Genomic DNA, 19,921 nt, shown 5'->3' on the forward strand with positions numbered 1-19,921 from the left:
TTTTGTCTGTTTGTGCTTCCTTTACTGGAGTATTTCAAACACTTATCCCATGTCTGGAACATAACAGGTGCTCAATAAGAATTTTAATGAATGAATGGAGGAAGTGATGGCACTGATGGGTCCCACACTAATGTCTGTCCTGGGGCTGCGGGGCGCGGCCAGACAGAAAGCCCTGGTTTCCCTTCAGCCCACGCGGGTCCCTCCCAGTGGCTCCCTCAGGCTGTGGGAGCAACAACCGATTTGTGACCAAAAGCAAACAAGCGAGATGCTTTGACATTGGCTTTGGCCGGACTTGCAGGTAAGGCTCCACAAGCGCGGCTGTCGCCGGGCTCTGGCCTCTGTGGTGTGCCCCTAAGTCCCGGCCACCCGATATATGCCTGAACCTTGCAGCTTCACCCGTCTGTGCAGTGATCTGGGGCAGGCCTGAGTCTTGGTCCACTCGGACCGCAGGAGCGCGGGGTAGGGGGGGGAAAGGGGGGAAATGAGAGACTTCGCCACCAGAGGGCGTCCGAGCTCAGCCGCCGCGCGCCAGCTTGTCAGCAGCGGGCTAGGGCTCCAACTGGGAGATTACCCGCCCCAGGTCTCCCTAGAGGATGCGGAGACCGGGGAATGCCGGAGGACCGTCTTATCCATTGGATTGTTAGTTCTTTAAGGGCAGGGACCAAGTCAGTGGGATTCCTGGCTCTACACCCAGCACCCAGAAGCGGGCTCGGCCCGGAGTGAATGAATGAATGAATAAATACAGGTTCACAGAGCACCTAATTGGGCGCGAAAGTAGTTTGGGAAAAAAAACGAAAAATGCAAAAGACACCCATCCCCACGGCTGGAAACCCGGGGCTCTCGCAGCTTCCTGCTGATTGTCCCTTCCCTTGGCCCCCAGTTGGAGCAGCTGAGCCCAGGCCGGACGGGCCCCGCCCACTCCCCCAAAGCCAGAGATCCGGGACTCCAGAGACTTGTTCCCACCAAACACCCCTTGAATGGACGCGGGGACAGAATCCACTCCATTGTCAGGTTATGAGGGAAAGAGCAGAGGGAGGTGGCCGGAAAGGCTTGTGACCACTGGCGAGGCTCAGAAGGGCACTCTTCTCACTCCTGCGCCTCCCAGACCGCCGCCTGCTTGCAACCCTGTGCTCTGCTGGGGCCGTCTCGGGTGTCCAGGTTAGGGTGCGGCAACCTACCAGGAGGGCTGGACACCGCCGAGAAACGACCCCGTGGGTGTAGTTCTCTGCACCAGAAAGACGTGGAGCACCCTCCTGGATGTGGGGCGAGAGGGGAGTTCTTTCATCACTTCGGGCATCCTTTGGGGAGAGGGAGAAAATAACCGAAGTGTAAACAATTATTTCTAGCTTCCATTTCTTGAGTACAGACTATGTGCCAGACGCAGTGCTGAGCACTTCGTGGTGGTCGGGAGGGGAGTCTCAAGTCAAATCCCACAGCTCCCCTCCGCGGGGTGGGAACTGGGTTTATTCCATTTCACAGTGGAAAGAGCAGGGGTGCAAAGGGCTAAGTAAATTCACGTTTACTAAGAGCCTCCGGGGCGAACTGCCGTTATTTCCTTTTGGTGGCAGAGCACTCTATTTTAGAGCTTCAATTTCACAGTTGAGGAAACTGAGGCTCGGCTAATAAGTTATAGCTCTGGCTTGGAATCGAATCGGAGTCGCTCTGACTGCAAAGACTAGTCTGTTTCCCTTAGTCCCAGCTTTCCCGGCCGCGGAGCAGCGAGCTGAAGCCGGTGGTCACCTCCAGGTCCTACACTCCCCCAAAAGGACCCTCTTAGCTACCCGGGACGCAGCTGGCCTAGCTGGCCCTCACCTCTAGGACCGACCTGTTTGTTTTTCTTTGGTTCTCATTCTGTTCCCGCCTCTGGGACTCAATCTTTCCATCTGCATAATGGGAACAGTAACCAGTCCCATCCCCGACCCTCACTGAGCGGCTGACTTCCTCGGTGCAGGTTAGGCCTACAAAGCAGGGCCCAGCGTAACCGAGAGGTCAAAGGCTGCGGCGCACCGCAGGCCCAGGAGCATCCCGGGCGCAGAGCAGGGGTGGGAGGGAGGGGACAGGGGGAGCGGCCGCGTGGGAGGGGACTCTGGTCAGAGCCCCGGGCCGCAGGCAGAATTCGGCTCCAGGCCCGCCCCTTGCCGCGCGCCCGCCCCGCCCCACCCCGCCCCGCTTTCGCCTCTAAAGTGCTGGGCGCGCGCCTCCTGCTGCCGCACTTTCACTCTCCGCAGTCGCATCCCCTCCACGTCCTGCCTCCGTCCACCCGCCGCCCGCTCTTGCCATGGATGCCAAGATCGTCGCTGTGCTGGCCCTTGTGCTGGCTGCGCTGTGCCTCAGCGACGGTGAGTGCGCCCGGCGACGGAGGCGTGGGCAGGCGCCAGGCTCTTGACTCCGTGCGGGGCCACGGCTCCTCTGCCCCGGCCCGCGCCGTCCCGAGCGAACCTAATCCGAGCCGCTTTGCACCCGGGAAGTCGAGGCAGCCCACCTCGCGGGGCGCGCTCCCTCGGCGTGCGGCGTTTGAGGTCCCCAGCGTAGCGCCCCCCGTGCTGAGGCTCGCACTCCGCTGCTGAGCTCGGGTTCCGGGGCGCGGGAGCGGCCGCCAGACCTCGGGCGGGCTGCAGAGCGAGGTCGGGCAGGATAACTGGATGCGAGCGCGCCCAGGGCGCTTTCGGAGCCGGAGCGGGAGGGCGCGGAGGTGTGGAGCCGAGTCGGGAGCCGCGGGTCCCTGGCCCTTGACCATCCACCTCCCAGCTAGTGCCTTCCCGCGGCCCAGCTCGGTTTCCAGAGTAGAATGGGCTCCTGGCTCCGTGCGGGGCCACGGCTCCTCTGCCCCGGCCCGCGCCAAGGCCCCGCTGAGCACCGCGCTGGAGATGCGTTCTGCGGTTCCTGTTGGAGAGAGCGCTTTGCAAAGCCTGTCTGGCATCGCGACTTGCTTGTGGTGGCAATGCGATCGGGTGCAGCTGCGAGGCGTCCCTCGCAGTCTTATCGTTCCGAGCAGCTGTCGGGTTTGCAGCGAACGCCTGGCTGCGCTTCTGTACCGCAACGCGGTCCGCAGCGACGCGGCGAAGCTGGAAGCGCGTCCAGACAGTGCCTTCCCTGCCTCTTTCTGGGGTTACCCAGGAGAGGCCCAGGGGCGATCTGAGTCATGCATGCGCCTGCCCAGCCCCCAAAACACACCTGCAGGCTGGCGCCTTTGTCGCCGGACAGGCGAGCACTGCTCTATCTCGGAGTGAGCGCTGCAGCAAAGTTCAGTCGCCAAGGCTTTGGGCCATGGGGAAAGGTGGTGTACCGTTTCACTGTGAGAGGGAGAGAGCTTTTTTCCTTTTGAGGCTTAAGCGAAATCTCACTGTCCTGTTACAGGACACCACTGCTGCAAACCAAAATAAACCGTTGCCTCTGAACGCACAAAACAAAACCATGTCAGCACGGTCAGGCCATGCTGAGCTTTCTTGGCTGCGAAGTTTCCAACGAATCCTGCAAAGGGTTGAAGGACACTGTGCTTGGTGCAGCTGAGGTCTGTGCAGGGCCCCAGGCCCTGGAGCAGTCTGCTAGGTGCCAGCTGAAGACCTCTGCTGCATTCTCACTGGCTGGTGGCTGACCACCTGGGAAGTGTTCTTTAAAAGTGTAGCAAGTTGCTGGTCAGAGCTGCAGAGAGACTGGCACCAAAGGGAATTCAGAATTTTTCTGTAAGCTGAAAAAGTAACCTAGCCTGTGTCTTTACACTGACACTGACACCCCCAACCCAGGTCATGGGGCACACTCTGGTTTGGGTATTAACAATTGAGTGGTTTGGTGAGAGTAGACGTGTCATCATCCAGCTGTGGGAGGAAATGGTGCTTCTTCTAGCTGCCCCCTCCCCTGGGGAACTGCAGAAGTGACTAGAATGCAAGGACCCAGGTCCTTGAGGCCTGGGCACAGCTGACCTGGGGGGAGCACAGAAGGAGTGGGGGCCTCATCCACAGACTCCTCCTGACTCTGGGAAGGGTTGGCTGCTTGCCCATCTGAGTTGCCCTCTTGGCAGCCAAGTGGCCAAGTCAGGGTCCTGGGCTCCCGCTTAGTTGGGCTCTCCTTGCACGCATAGGCCAGAATGAACTTTTTGACCACCTGGAGCCTGTGTACCCGTGCTGGGTCCCCTTGTTCAGGCTCTGACTCGGGCTCCTGTCCTCCCTCCATTGGCTAACCTCAGCCAAGCAGCTGGGTCCCCGGATGCCCTGGGCTTCTAGGGGTTAAAGTCAGGGTGGGCCCCATTCCTAGGCCTGGCTGGAGGGGCTGGCTTGGGCGCTCTTGTCTCTGCATTAGAGTGGAAGGACTGCTCCGGAGCGGAGCCAAGTTCACCAGAAGCCAAGTTCCCCCGAGCCCTGGGTAACATCTGGACCAGTCAGGCCTCTTGCCTGTACACGGACCACATGCAAAACAGTTGGAAAAGTTAGTAATATCGACAAAAAGCTGGCAGGAAGGTCACCAGCTGGACACAGCACCTAGCTCTCTTGGTAAGAACACTTGGGGCTCTGTCACTTTAAAGAACCTGTTGAAATTCTCCACTTGACAGGCAGGCAACTGGGTCCTGGGAGCAGGAATAAAAATTGCCTTTGAAGGAAATGGATAATCCCAGGAGGTGGAGAGGGGAGAAGAGAGAAAGAGAAAGCTTGTGTTCTGAGCTCAGAATGGGCTCTGATTTCTGGCCTGATCGCCACTGCTTCGCTAATGGACTCAGAACAGCATCTCAGGGACACGGGGGAGGAGCAGCCCCCATCTTGCACAACGCTGCCCCCAGCAGCTGTCCTACTGTGCACCTTGCAGTTTGCTGCTCTGGGGTTGGGACCAGTCCTGCCTCACCAGTGGGCCCCACATGCCGGTTCTGCTCAGCTCTGAAGGACCCCTGAGAATTTCAGGGGAACCTGGAGGCAGGACACTCGGAGGGGAGACTTTGGCTCTTCCTTTTACCCTGGCCACCCAGCCCCCAGCTGCAGGCCACTTTCCCAGGTGATCTGGTTACAGGGCCATACAGACTTCTGCAGGGACCCGGTACACTTGCTAAAAGCCAGGCCCCAGCAGCGAGTTTCTGGACTTAGCCCAGGTGTAAACCTGAAGCCTGCTCCAGGCTCTCCAGTGCCACGAGTCACTGAGAGCCTTGAAGCCAGGCTTTCTTCTTCCTGGTTTTCAGGGAGTCGAGTTTGGTCTTGGGGGGCCAGGTGGTCTGCTTTCCCCCTGACTTGTTGGCCATGCCATCTCTTGACGGAGTTCAGCCTTGAGGAAAGAAAATTAGGTCCCTCACTCACAGGCCTCCCCAGCTCTCTTGCCCCAAATAGGGAACTTCAGAACCACCAGAAGCCCTCTGGGAGCTCTGTAAACAGGCAAACTTTTTTTTTTTTTTTAATCTCTGGACTAAATATTCTCAGACGTACATTTAATCCCTGATGAAAGGATCCACAAATTCAAATAATTTGGGGTATTAAGTAGGGCTTGGATAAAATCTGCAGAAAACATGCACACATCCACGCGCACACATCCACGCGCGCACACACATCCACGCGCGCACACACACACGCGCGCACGCACATACACGCGCGCACACACACGCGCGCACACACACGCGCACATACATACACGCGCGCGCACACATACACGCGCGCACACACGCGCACACACATACACGCGCGCACACATACACGCGCGCGGGCGCACACACACATACACGCGCGCACACACACGCGCGCACACACATACACGCGCGCACACATACACGCGCGCGGGCGCACACACACACACACACAAAAGTCAGTACCCACCACCCACCCCCCGGGGCTTGCAATTCTAGACTTCCAGGGTGAGCTGTGGGTTCTGCAGGAGCCCTTTGCTAATTTACACTAATGAGTGTCAATTATGGTATTTTGCAAATTGGTGAATTGGCAAACAAAGATGTAATACAACCCAGGAGGCTGGAGCATCCCTGCACAGGCAATGAAAGCCACGTTTGCCTCCAGCCCTGGAAGTGCAGGGAAAAGATGGGCCCTTGCCTGCCCTCTGGGGACGCCCAGGTAGGAAGCCGGTGGGATTCTTTTGTGGTTGCCTGGGCTTAAGGTAAATGTGAGGACAGAGAAGACTGCAGGTGGGGGAGGGGAGCATTCCCAGGGGAGCTGCAGTGGCTCCTGGGAGAGAGCGAGCCTGGAGCCTCCTTCTTCCCCCTCCCTGGTCCCTGAATCGGGAAGTCTTTCTCAGTTGGCCATGGAGGAGTTTATTTTGCAAAGAATAACTAGGAACCTCAGTACCTTGGACTGAAACAGTTCTCTCCTGTGATTAATGTCCTTCATCTTGAGACACCCAAGCAGGGGCCTTCCGATTTTAGCTTCCCTACCCTCCTAAGGTCCAGCTCTCCTCAGGTCCTTCTGGCCTCTTGCCCTGTAGAAGCTGAGCCTCAGCCCACTCAGAGCTCCCTGCGCTGCCCAAGGAAAAGGTCTCTGCCAGGATGCACCCATGACTCCTCCCATCGTTCCCCATCCTACCCTCATTCCACCGTCTGATCACTCGGCTGCAGACTCAGACACACTTGTATCCCCAAGGCCTGGCAGGATAATAACACGCTGCTTTGTTCTCGTTACCTCTCTAGGGAAACCGGTCAGCCTGAGCTACAGATGCCCTTGCCGATTCTTTGAGAGCCACGTCGCCAGAGCCAATGTCAAGCATCTCAAAATCCTCAACACTCCGAATTGTGCCCTTCAAATCGTGTAAGTCTGAACATCCTCCTCCAGGGATGTTCCATTTGATGGCCATAGTAACACCTAATTCACAGACTTGTTAAAGCTAGAGAAATGACACATGCCGAGTGTCCAGGCTCGAACCTGGCATAATTAGAGGCAGCTGATTGTACCACCAGGCAGGAGTTTTAAAAGCTTCTCTTACCCTTGGTGCCGTACTCACTCACAGAGGGTCCTTGCCTCTTCTTTCCAAGCTTCCTCCCTTTAGTGCAAGAGATGGGAGCACATTCAGATGCACCCTTAGACTGGAGAAACATGGGATTCACCAAAGTTTCTTTCTGCTGAAGTACAGTAAATTAGCCAGCCCCTTGCTAGTAACAGTTCTGCCAATTTCAGGGCTTTGGTGCCCTAATTTAATCCTTTATCACATAGCACAAACTCACAAGACTCAAATCCAGTTGAAGTCATCGTTAAACTGTTTGGTGAAACTCAAAATTACCAGCGCACTTAACTGCATTTTCTGAAAAGCCAACACACAAGGTTTCAGTTTTGCTGGTGTTGATGGCAGCTGCTAACATTTGATTTTATTCATGTGGGAAACGAGACATACCAAAATCACACATACATGAGACACTAAGATCTCTCCTGGAGAGCAGGAGGCTGAACCAAGTCCAGAAAGAAAGCCACACGTGGCCGTCCATTGCTCGGCCCTCAGGTGCCCATGTGTCCCCGTGCTCGCTCACAGCGAGCTTGACCATGTGTCTAGATGTCGGGGAGTGGAGGCTCGGGGTCTCCTGGGCAGAGCTCACCTCCTGAAAAGTCCCAGCACTAAAAGCAAGACGGGAACACAGCCGTTGGAGCAAAAGCTACACCCATCTGACGACACTCCACCCAACACCAACTGGTTTTAGGTTTGACTTTTCTTTTTCTCTAGCCTTTGCTGCCTTGAATGTGTTTGTCATTTACAATATGCTTTAGGGCACTAGAAGATGAAATTTTTGTTTTCATTTTCTTTGCTTGTAATAAAATACTCTCTTTTGAGAAGTATTTAATCAGATAATGAATTCAGCGAGGATGGGCCCACTTTGCAGTGCAGACTCTGTGGGTTCCCTTGCCTCGAGGTTGAAGGAGCCAGATAGAATCCTCATGTCTTTCCGGGCAAACACATTAATAAACAGCAATGCCCAGAATTGGACCTGGATCCGCCTTGCTCTGAGCCAGGCCCTCTGCACAGCTCGTTGACTCAACAGGCAGGCTGTGTGAAGACTCCTGGTGTCCACGAGCCTCTGTGCTGGCCGCACGGGTCCTCCTAGACCCCGAGTGGCTGGGCGGTGGTGTCCTCGGGCTGCTTGAGATTACCTGGTACCCAGGGGCTTTATGGAGAGGGATCCAGAGACAAGTCCAGGTCCTCTTCCAGGAGTCTTCAGAGAGGGAGGCTCTGAGTAAAGGTGAGAATTGGGAGGAAGGTGCAGTACGAACTTTCAGAGAACAAATGAGACCATGAACATTCAGTGAACTTGTAAAATCTCTCCGGAAACCATTTTCTGGCAAACTACCTAGACTACCTCTTCCCTCCCCCCCCCTCCCCCCCACTGCCCCTCCCCGCACTGTGCTCTCACCTCTCCCCATCCCCCAGACTATGCGGTACCCCTTTGTAGGTCTCCTGCCTCTAGGCTTACTCTCAAGTCTGGCTTCCATGTACTATCAAGATGGTCCATCAAAAGAAAACTCTGCTTCTGCCACCCCACGAGTTCCCGTCATAAAATTGCAGATGAAGCCCCACTGCTTTGCCCCTTACGTCTGGCCGCGGGCTTCTTGAATGTCCTGTCTCCCAAATTCCTCACATCGTCCCTGCACTGTTACCCCTTTGGGCTATTTGCTCTTGCTTTTCCTCCCCCCTTTACTTCACTTGCCCAGCTCCTACTTATCCTTCAAAAGGCAACTCAAATGTTCCCTGTGTGAATTCTCCCTGGACTCCTTAAAGACTTTTCTTCACTCCCCAGTGTCTCTGGGGTAAAACTTGCAGCACGGCTCGCACTGTCTCCCCAGCACACCTGGGGTTCCTCCCGAGCCTGAGCCTGCCAGGCGGGGCACCCCGCTCCAGTTGGGTCCTAACCTGGGTGTCGGATGAGCAGATGTCCAGGTCACAGCCACATTCCCCTCCGAGCAGCTGCACACTGTCGCCTCTTCTGTTTTGCCAGGGCAAGGCTGAAGAACAACAATAGACAAGTGTGCATCGACCCGAAATTGAAGTGGATTCAGGAATACCTGGAGAAAGCTTTAAACAAGTAAGCACAACCACCAAAAAGGACTTTCCACTAGATCCACTTGAGGAAAGCTAAACCCATGTGATATGAAAGGGCAAAGGTGTGGGGGAGGAAGGCCTGAATGGTGAGGACCAGGTGTGCCTGGGGCGCAGCGCACTGACCTGGGCACGGGCGAGAGGTTTGCCCAGCATGTAGACAACTGCATTTATAGCCTACGGTACAATATCGCAGCGTGTGTTCATCTGTGCCCCGTACCTTTCACATTGGCTGTTTTATAACTGGGGTTTTTCTAAGACATTGTATCATCCCAATAGCATTTCCCACCAGTCCGTTCCCTCATAATCATCACAGTCATCATCATTCTCATTACCCTTTTTTAAATCGATGATTACTTCAAGCTTTGTATTTGGTTTGTTTTGGAGATTCTCCTTTTCTCCCCCGGGGAGTCTGAGCACAGTCAGGTGATGGCCAAGCAGGGAGCTCAGATAAGCATCCTTCCTCCAGATGCTGAGGCTCGGAGGAAGACTGTGGGCGACTCCAGCAGGGGGTGCCTCTCCTGAAATGACAACCCATGTGCTGACCAGTGCTAGGCAGCGGCCACTACCTTCGCCTCCTCTTTCAAGCTCAGTGATTGGACGGGTGGGCTCCATGCAGAACCGCCATCACTGGGGACTGTGCTCAGAGACCCTCTCCGGGTCACTCCCGGCCTCTTCCTGCCTCCCAGAATATGCTTTCATCTCGCTTCTGCTTCTCATTTCTCTACGCACCCAGCTGGAGGAGGGTGACCGCAGGGCTCCCACCCTGTGGCCCCCTCCTCCCTTTGCCCGCCCCTCCTCTGCAGGCCCTCTGTGAGATCCTTCTCTGGCCTCCTCCAGAACGGGGCTGGCCCTCTGCTGGGGGTATGAGATCATGTCTCCTCCTTCCCGTGAAAGACGGTCTTTGCAGAATCAAATGCAGTTTTCAATCTGAGAGCTTGCTTTGAGGAATTTGGTTTCTGTAATTGCCTCTGAAACCTACGTATGCCACGGAGGCTCTACAAACTCTGAGGTTTCTGAAATCAGGAGTGAAAAAATAGATGAATCAACGAGCCTCTTGCCACTAACCCCTCCTCCTGAAGCCACAAGATGGTTTCGGGTTCCAATCAGAACTGTTGGCAAGATGGAATCCCCTGCATAAATGTGATCCACAGATGGGCCTGGTGGTATTTGTAACTTTTTTGCAAGGCATTTTTTTATATATATTTTCGTGCACAATTTTTTAAACGTTACTTTAGTAAACAAATGTATTTCAGAATATATTTATAGTCGAACAATTCCTATATTTGAAGTGGAACCATATGAATGTCAGTGGGTTACATTTCTCTATTACCGTAAACTACTGGCGATTTGTAAAGAAATATATATGATATATAAGTGTGACTGCAGCTTTTTAATGTTACCCACAGTGTATTTTTCCACTTGTACTAAAATTGTATCAAATGTGACCTTATATGCACTAGCAATAAAATGCGCATTGTTTCATGGTATAAACCTCCTACTGTATGTGGGAATTTATTTACCTGAGGTGAAGTCCGTTAGTTGTCAGACATGGGGCTCACACACATTTCTGGAATTTATTCGGATAAGCTGGCCTGCTGGTCAGGTGCCTTGCATCCCTCCTGCCGAGTTCACATGCAAGTGACAGCACATGGGCCTTGCTCAGGAGCAGATTAGATCTGCAGCTCAAGTTTTTATGTATTTTTTTTTTTTTTTTTAAACCCAGTAGAAGCAGTGGGGCTAGTTTTCTGAAGAATCATATTTGACTCACTAATTCCTCCTCCCCTTCTTACTGCTCCTTGGTCCTCCTAACATCCCAACGTAATCTCCAGAGACTCGATCCTCATCATATCCAGCTTTCACATTTTCCCATGTAAAAATCCCATCATTCCAGCCCATGGCTAATATCAAGCTTTCTCAGGAACAGGTGGCCTTACCCCATAAATCATTAAATACCATTCAGCTTGAATCATTTTAATGTGACAGTCAAGAGCCAATTGCTCTAATAAAGTTGCTCTAATAAAATTCTGCTAACCAGCTCTCTCCCTTGCCCTCCAGAACAATCCCAGTCATTCCCAGGGGGTGTGTGCACAGGCGTCCAGAAAGGAGAAGGTGGGATCAGGCTGCTTTCTTTCTCTCCTGCTGGAAGGCCATCTGAACCTTGGGCCTCCAACCTCCAAAGCTTATTCGATTTGAAATGCAGAGATTTTAAAGATAAAGCAGAGAGTTCAGCTCTGCATTGAGATGTAAAGAAGCCCTAGGAGAGCAGGTTGGGGTGAGACGGAAGACCAGTCCAGCCTGGCCCTGGGCGTGCCTTCCCACCCTTTCGGATCAGTTCACGGGTATCTGTGTTCTGGAAGCCCGTCTAACATTTTTTTGAATTGGGGAAAATGTCTAATTTATTTTAATGAAGTACTGACAGACAGTGCTTTGCCCGGGGGCCTCCAGACCTGAGACTAAAGACAGGGTTAAACAAATACACGGGCCACTTTTAAATATTGTGCAGACTGAGAAAGATTCCTGTTTATTTCAACGTTATTAATGGTTCTACTAATTTTATCTAAGGGGGCGCAGAGAAGAAAAAGTGGGGAAAAGAGAAAAGATAGGAAAAAAGAAGCGACAGAAGAAGAGAAAGGCTGCTCAGAAAAGGAAAAACTAGTTATCTGCCACCTCGAGAAGGACCACAGTGCACTCTGCTCTTGTGTCTCCCGGCGCTTTGTAAATCTGCCCCAACCCTCCTCCAGGGCAGAGCCCCTGCTTCCCGGGTGGGCGCTCAGACTTCCATGGGGGAGCAGCATTTTGCCGCCACTGTGGCCACCCCGGGTCCTGTATTTATGTGCTTTTTAGGGCCTTTCCTGGTCTGCTAAGTTAAGAAGAAAGTAGTTGTACAAAGACCGGGGTTGGAGTCTATGACACAGAGCCCGTGTGCTCAGGACTCTATCTAGAACAGCCTGGGACTCCGGAATGGCCCAGCGCTCCATCTAGAATGGCCCAGGGTCTCTCTCCAGCATCACCCTGGGCTGAGGAGCCTCCACCCTGCCCTCCGCTCCCTCTCTCGCAAGGCCCATGATCACGAGCGCTCAGAGCTCACACAGCTCCACACCCTTACAATCTGCGTTCCCGTCTGGGGCCAGCGTGTGGCCACCTGGCCTGTGCACAGAGCGGCCCGCTGGCCCAGCAGCCGGCATCTCACCCAGCAAGGGCCATGTGCCTGATACCGTCTCACCTGCCACTGCCGGTGGCATCACTGCCTTTGCGGGGCAGAGCTGGCTGTGGCCATGCCATTTGCAGGCGGTAACTGACTCCTTTCCCCAAATGCCTGCTGCCTGGCTCTCCACCACTCTGCCACCTGGGGTAGGACTTTTCTGGCCTCTCCCTCCCTGGGCCTGGGGCTGTAGGAGCGGCTTTACCTCCATGCTTGGGCGGGTTTCTTCAGACCGTGTGGGGAGAATGGCTGACAGCTCTGCATTTCCAGAGAGCAGTTGTGGAAATGCTTCTCAGGGAGCCTCTTTGGAGGGCAATTCACTCTGTAGATTCTTTAAACGGGTCCCTGATGCAGAGGAGTTGTGTGAAGGGCCTGTAGCTCTGGGGACCCCTAGTCTATCCCCTTCCCCCTTCTGCGTAACCCCAAGTGATTAGGTTCTGGGACGCAGCTGCCTCGGTCCTCACTCACCATCCCGACCTCAACACACATACACATGCAGATTCAGGGCTGAGCTTTCTTGCCAAGTCTCTCTAATTTGGACTGGAAGGAGGGGGATCACAGGGGAGAGCAAGGCCCTGATTTCAGTAGTGCTTTGAAAAGGGAAACCTTGAATATCTACTCTTCTCCCCATCCCCCTGTCACACATGGACACACACTCACCCTGTACCCCAGACCCCTGGTCATAATTTCAGTACATGGATCCAGAAAGACGACATGGTTGAAGGATGGGGCACATGGATTTCAGGAGAAGAAACCCAAGGTCCTTGCCTGTCACCTGGGTCACAGAGCGCTGTGTCCCCCTCACGCTTTAGTGCGCTCCTTTTAATTACAGCATAAGGAATTACAGCCATTACTTTTCCTCACTGGAGAAGTGTCCCCCTAGGGCACTGTAGCCAAAGACTTTTACTTCCCACTGCCATCCCTTGTACCTGGCTAACTCCCCCAGCCTGTGGCCCTCTTGCCAGCAACAGGGATGGCAGGCCTGCTCCCGGGCGTGTGGGTTGCCCACTTACCTCATCCTGCCTGTGGTGCCTCCGAAGGCCTCTGCATGGCTGCTGGGCTACCCAGGGCTGCAGTCCTTTCCGTGGAAGCCAGCAGCAGTTCTTGTCTGCAGGACCTTGGCCAGGGTAGCGCTACTCTTACAAAAGCACCTGCAGAGGGTCAGACCTGTGACTCCACGCTCCCTTTTTCACACCGCAGGAGCAGTACATTTCTGTGCCAGAGAGGGTGACAGGTCTGTTCTGGGAGAGCTGTTCGCCCTGTAGCAGCTGTGGGTCAAGCTATTGCTTCCCTGAGGTAAGCAATAGCTTACAGACTGCTTTCTGCAGTGCCCAGGGAGACAGCACGTGCCACCTCTCCGGGGGGAGCCAGGGCTGCGGGGACTCAGAGGGTTGGACCCACATTAGAAAACATAGGCAAGCCCCTGTCTGTCCTTATATGACTCCATTGGCCCTGGGGCCTCACTGTATCTGACCAGCGGGCCTCAGCCCCGCTGAAGGCAGGGTCGCCGTGGAAGAGCCGAAGAGCTGGACCTCCATTCCGTTGTGGGTTGAAACTGACTAGGCAGCGCTCGCGCGTCTGCCACCAGGCGCGCATGCGCGGTCCCAGTGCCGGCTGCCTGGGCGCCTAGCTCCGGGGCTGCTCCGCCGCGCCAGCCCAGAGGTCCTGGGGCTTAATGTCTACGCTGGGCTAAGGCATCGCACTTCGTCCTGCCTTGTGACCACTGTGCCATGCCATCTCCGTGCCCTTGTTCGTCCATCCGCCCTGTGCTTGCTGTGCCCACCTGCCCTCTCTGCTTCCCGCCTTCCATCCGTCCTTCGCTTCCGCCATGCTGTCTCTCTCATTTCAGTCCCCCTGCTCAGGGTCTCGGAAGGCAGAAGCACCACAGAGATTTGGAAATCAGGGGTGTGTCCCCGGCTGGAGCGGGGCTCAGCGTCTCAGGTGTGCGGCCCGACCACTGCAGGAACCCGCCTTAATGGTGTCTCCCTCTGTTCTTGTTAACAGGAGGTTCAAGATGTGAGAGGCGCAGGTTGGGTCAGACGCCTGAGGAAACCTTACAGTAGGAGCCCAGGTCTGAAATCAGAGTTAGGAAGGGTCTGTAGCTAGCCACCCCCCTGCACCCAGGCAGGCCTGAATGCATTTCCAGGAGCCTTGTCTTGCACAGTTTGCCTTACTTCACCATTTGATTATGTAGCAAAATATATGGCGTTTATTTCTCATTTAGTCTGATTATCCAGTGTCACTGGCGACAGATAGGAACTTAGATTAAGGCCATTCTTTTACCTGCTTTGTTATAATATCCTTCCCGGAACCCCTTATCTAGCCAGAGGTTTCTGAGCTGTGCAGGCCGGAACCCCAGATGGAGGGAGCCTTGTCCACATCACCGTGTCCAGGGTGGAGAGCCACCAGGAGGTGTCAGCACCAGTGAGCGTGGGCAGACCTTAGTGAAGGCTGCCCTGTGCAGGGGCGGAGGCGGGTGGGGGAGAGGTTCTGGGGAGCCAGGCAGGAGCCTCACCCTTCCTCAGGGTGAGAGCAGGGTTCTGCCTCTTTGGCGAGTACCGCAGGGCTTCCCTGAGCTGAGGCAGGCAAGAGTGTGAGGCCAGGGCAGGGTGAGATTCACCCCTCATCCCAAGCTCTCCTCTACATCCCATCACGTCCTTCTCATCATTCTCTCTCTCATCCATCATCATGTGTATCCAAGACTGTCTCCATGACCCAGGAAAAGGACTCTCTCAAGAGCAAAGCTTTACTCTAAACTGGGCACCAAGAAGTAAATCAAAATGTCTCGTGTTACCCGGTCCTGAAAGCACTGTGCACGTCTGTGGCTTGTTTGGAATATTGTCCATTGTCCAATCCTGTGTTTTTGTTCAAAGCCAATGTCCTCGGTGCATGCACTGTCAGTTCCTTAAATGCAAAGCCTGAGAGTGAGGAGATGCCCCTTGGGGCCTTTGACCAGGTTTCTGATTAGGGCTGTGATCCTTTTGGATGGAACCTTGTTTTCCCCATGATCACAAACCCATGTTGGATCAACAGAGCCCAAGGGAATTCGGTTTGCAGCAGTATGACCTTCGAGGATGCAGACCCTCAAGGCGTCTGTAACTGTTGGTACCTCAGAACTACAGAGAGTTTTGTCTTTGCGGTGTCAGCACTGTTTGGGGAATAACAAGAAAAGAATTTTCAACTTTTTCTTGGTTTTGAAAGCCCAATCCCTAAAATAATCAATCCTGGACATGAAGATTCCTTCCCAATTAAAATCTAACCTCATTTTTTTCACCATTTGATGATCCCATCATCTCTTAACTTGGCACAGTGGCCCCTGGACCTTCTCTGCTGCCGCTGTCATCTTGTGCTTACAGGCTGTCCAGCAGGGCATTCCTCTTAGAAAAGAATGGGCTGGTTGGGAAAGTAGCTTAACAATCCTGACGTTTAGGGTGTTTCCCTTTATTGAGAGCAGTTTGTAGAGCTGCATTAAACAGTTTAAAAATCTCACTTTCTGAAAAGGAGGCACTTGAGGGCTTTTGGCTTGTTTTGTTTTTCATTTGGTCTCACTAATACTTTTCCACTCTGGTTAAGTTTTTTTTTTAATTAAGAAAGCAGAAAAAAAGAAGCACAAAACAAAGAAATGTATCAATTGACAGGATGATGTAAACAACATGCAGAAAGGATATTCTTGTAAAATAACCTTGAATTGTAGGTGTTCTCAGATTTAATCATCTTTGGGTTATCAGTAACATGTGTCAGGCATTTCCATAAATATGCCTTTAAATTAGATCTTCATGCAAATAGACGCAAATCCATCAACCAAACAAAAATTCACATCCTCAAACCAGCTTTGTTATATTGAAAACAATAGAGTATGGAGGGGCCTGTATTAGTTATAAGGGATACAGAGCTGGTTTCAAAACCCTCTTCTGAAGTTAACCTGTCACTACAGGCCTTCTGAATTATACATGAAATGATCTAATTTTCAGTGGGAGAGTCATTTTCCAAGTAATTCAAGACATTTTAAAATCTCATGGAAATTTTGGAATTATCCTCCCCTGGAACCCATGAACCAGAACCATTAAATCTCTTTCTCCAAGAAAATTAACATGGCCCTAAATAAATCTTGACTACAGTTAAGAATAATTTTTGTTTCTCCCCTATAGGGGGAAAAATAGATAAGAGGAGAAACTGCAGGAAAAATGATTTGTGTGACAATCCCTCTACTTGCAATCTGCTCCTAAGTGGAGACTGCCCAGCTAAAGCAAATATGCATTTAAATACTCCATTTGCAAAGGAAAAGGCTCTCCTGATCCCCTTTTGCTTTCAAAATACAAGTTCCGTGGATCACTTTGATTAGGGGTCACCTAGCTGTTCTTCCTGGTCCAGTGCTGCCTCTACCTGACCTTCCCTTGGGCTCCGTGTAACCTCCAGGGTGGTCCTCCACTGCCAGCCTTTGCATCAGGACCCAGGCAGAGAAGACGTGGGGGGACTGAACTCACAGACGTGCTGTGTGTTGGAATCCGAATTTGTGCCTTGTGTTGTTTTGCACCGTTCTTTGTCCCACTCCGGCCAGGTGCTGAGACCCCAGCGAGACACACGAAGGACCCTCTGCTTATCTGCCTGTCCTCCAGAGAAAGGAGGGCCAGCTTCGAGCAGAGGGCCTGAGTAGCAAAAGGTTGCAGTCCCCACTGTGTGAAGTCCAGAGAACTTCTAAGCCTTTTCACTTGATCTGATTTGACCTTCCTTTTCTGACTGCCCCCTGGTGTTATCACTATGGGATCTCTCACTGGGAGTTCATCACCTTTCCCAGGTGGTGCATCCTTTTGTAGCTGGATGAGAATTGTGGGGTCCTGATCTCTCTACACATATTCCCTGGGAAATTTCCCATCCCTGGGAAATGTTCCCTGGAAACCTTCAAGTCCCCTAAGGAGACCACTGACATTGTCAAGTTGAAAAATCCCATAGACTGTTACTCTGCAACCTCGCTGGACTCTCAGTCTCTGAGCGGTGATGGGTTCAGTGTTAAATGCGATAAATACTGTATTTTGTATTGTTTAAACTGCATCTCCCACATAATGTGAAAATGGTCCAGGAGAAGGCAGCTTTCTATATGCAGTGTGCTTTTTTTTTTTTAACAAGTAACAACTCCTTTTGAGAAACAACAATTTCTACTTTGAAGTCATATCAATGAAAAGATGTATATGCACTTATAATTTTCCTAATAAAGACATGTACTCAAATGTAGCAGCCAACGGTTTGAAATTAGTGTTACCATTTGGAACTCTCCAGACTTGGTTTTTCTTCCTCAAACCCAACACGGAGGGGTTATGTAGTTCTAGCTGCAATAGTCAGTGAAAAACAGGCCATTGTAATCATACTCATCATAGGCAAGAATTCTGGGGGCAGACTTGCGTCTCCTAGTCTGTGTACTTAGCAGGGGGGAAGGCTCTCCCTTTGCTCTGAATGTCCCTGGTTTTGCGGGAATCCCTTCTTAAAAGCGAGCCAGCCCGCTACTCCAGCCCGCTACTCCAGCCCGCTACTCCCTCCAGAAGGGATAGTTTTGTGCAAGGGCCTGGGTGTTTTCCTGTCAGCCGTGGGGAAGGAAACTTCCACTCTGTACTTCTCAGGCTTAGTAGAAGGCAACAGAGGCCCCGTCCCCGAAGGCATGGCCAGACACCCAGCACCTTTTGTATTTTCTGTCCTGCACCGGGGCCTCTGCTGGAAGCCAGTTGCTGATTCAGCCAGCAGTGTCCTGAATACTGGGGACAGGGGCTGAGCCCAACAGACAGGGTTCTGTCCTCACAGAGGTCAGTCAGCCTTTCCCACTTTCCACCACATCCTCTCTGATCCAGTCAACCATGCTGGAAAGAAGAGGCCAGCACAAAGCCCCCAAATCCAGATTGTTCTGTCCTCCAGACCCTCTTGCCCACATGCCCAGATGTGACCACATCACCCCTGTGCTCAGTACATCCCGGGTGTTTCTAGGGTGACTGCAATGTGGTTACCAAATTGCAGATGAACTGGAGGAAGAAGGAAGGATTAGAGAGACCACGTCAAGAGGCAGCGTGGCATCCTGGGACAGGCGTGGGAGTGAGGATTAGCAGGCCAGTGCTTGAACCCTGGTCTTCTCTCTGCTCACTGTGTGACTTGAGGGCCTTGCCTGACTCTCAGTCTCCCCATGTAACGCTGGAGCTTAGAATCACCAAGAGCTGTGAGGATTAGACTGGGATCCTTCTCTCTCACCCCACTGCTCCCCGGGGTCTACAGTGTTGGGATAAGATCCTGCCTGCCTCTGCTTAGACCTTCAGCAAAGCTCTGATACCACCTGGAGCTCAAAGTGATCTTAGGAGTTGAGCTTCACCCGCTTAGCCAACAGATGGGGGAAGTCTGTTGGTTGGGTCTTGTAGGTGTCCCGGTGCCTGTGCGGTGCTGGTCCCAGCATGTCCCACCACTATCCTGGCAGCGGGAACTCACAACCTAACCTCTGGATTAATTTCACGGAATGATGTTGACTCTTCAGAATGATGTTGCATTAAAAAATAATAATAACGAATAACTGGACCCATGTCCTACCATGCTTTACACAGCGGACGGTCCCCCTTTAGCCAGCCGACAATACCCGCCACGCCAGGCCCGGTACTAGGTGGGCAGTGTGGATACCGTGGTGAGCAAGCTGGCGTGCCCCCCGATTTCAGGGAGCCTGTAGTCTGGGGGACTGTCTTGCAATTAAGTGAGCATTTTCGTAAAGCTTGGTAATGTAGGTCAGGGTGCATCCAGGGGTCAGGGAAGCTTAGAGCACCATCGAGGGCTCCTTAAAAGAAGTGCTGCTGAAGCTGAGACCTGAGAGAAGTAGATTATTTCCAGGGAGGGGAGTATCCACTCACCCATGAGGCCTGCCCTTGTGAGCCCACATGGTGTCCTGCTGTGAGTTAGAAATGGGAGCTTATTCTGCCAGGGGCGCGGCTCCCACGGGAAGCCCAGCATGACGGCAGAGAGAGCTGGATTTCAGCCCCTCACTCCCCTGCTTCACCCTTGCGTAAGGCACAAACTGCACACGGCGGCTGAGAAGGGCTGGGCCCCCCACGCGGATGGGGTCCTGACAGCTGGGAAACGTGATAAAGGGGTGCCCTCGGTACAGCTGACTGCATGGTTTAGACACCTGACCCTGGCTGCCCGGTCCAGTTTTCTGCCCCAGGAGTGCAGAGTTGTGATTCACACTTCATCGGGTTCTCCGGGTTTCTCTGGGCCTACAACTGAGAGCCTCGTTCTCTGTAGTGTGGGTAGCTGGAGAGAGAGAGACGTAGAGGGAGCTACAACTGGATGAAACAGACTCAGGGAGAGAAGGGGGGTGAGAGAGCAGGAGGCCCTAGAGGCAGGTGAGAAGTAGACAGGGAGGTCCAGCCACACTCCCTGTCCTCGGCTTCTGTGTGTTCCAGATGAATCCTTCTCAAGAGCTAGGATGAGGATTTCTGCTAATTACACCCAAATAACCATCATTGGAGGCAATTAGACAGGCATGGGGGCAAGGCAGGTGGGGAGCAATGAGCTCTGGACATGGCCTCGCACTTGCACAAGGAATCATTTTGGAGACCTCCCTCCCTCCTCCCCAGCCTCCCCAGGGGTCTTTTCTGGGGTTTGTCCCTGGCTTCAACTTGAACTCCAAGGAAAGACCCCTCAGGCCTGTGCTTGCTACCTTGTTAAGACCGATAAATGACCCAGAAGCATCCCCTAAGCCCC

General features: G+C 53.1%; 1 protein-coding gene and 1 long non-coding RNA gene across 6 annotated transcripts in view; both read left to right on the plus strand.

The window, feature by feature from the left end:
* Window positions 1-2,179: 2,179 nt before the first annotated feature.
* The window catches only part of CXCL12 (C-X-C motif chemokine ligand 12), a 28,448-nt gene continuing 10,706 nt past the window's right edge, over window positions 2,180-19,921 (plus strand). The window contains exons 1-4 of one of the 5 annotated variants that reach the window (XM_004283372.3): window positions 2,180-2,339; window positions 6,605-6,722; window positions 8,894-8,980; window positions 11,560-17,428. In XM_004283372.3, the coding sequence (XP_004283420.1) occupies window positions 2,279-2,339; window positions 6,605-6,722; window positions 8,894-8,980; window positions 11,560-11,653 (360 nt within the window). In that variant the 5' untranslated portion in view covers window positions 2,180-2,278 and the 3' untranslated portion in view covers window positions 11,654-17,428. Of the gene's footprint in view, window positions 2,340-6,604; window positions 6,723-8,893; window positions 8,981-9,381; window positions 10,493-11,559; window positions 17,429-19,921 lie in introns of those variants that run through there. The other 4 variants (XM_033412186.2, XM_033412185.2, XM_033412187.2 and 1 more) reach the window with 4 other exon arrangements.
* LOC125961126 (uncharacterized) lies at window positions 6,729-7,893 on the plus strand. Its single transcript, XR_007471464.1, has 2 exons — window positions 6,729-7,423; window positions 7,459-7,893. It is a non-coding gene; the product is annotated as an uncharacterized LOC125961126 (long non-coding RNA).

This window comes from Orcinus orca, chromosome 14 (genome assembly GCF_937001465.1).
Source record: "Orcinus orca chromosome 14, mOrcOrc1.1, whole genome shotgun sequence".
In the NCBI taxonomy this organism is placed as follows: Eukaryota; Metazoa; Chordata; class Mammalia; order Artiodactyla; family Delphinidae; genus Orcinus; species Orcinus orca.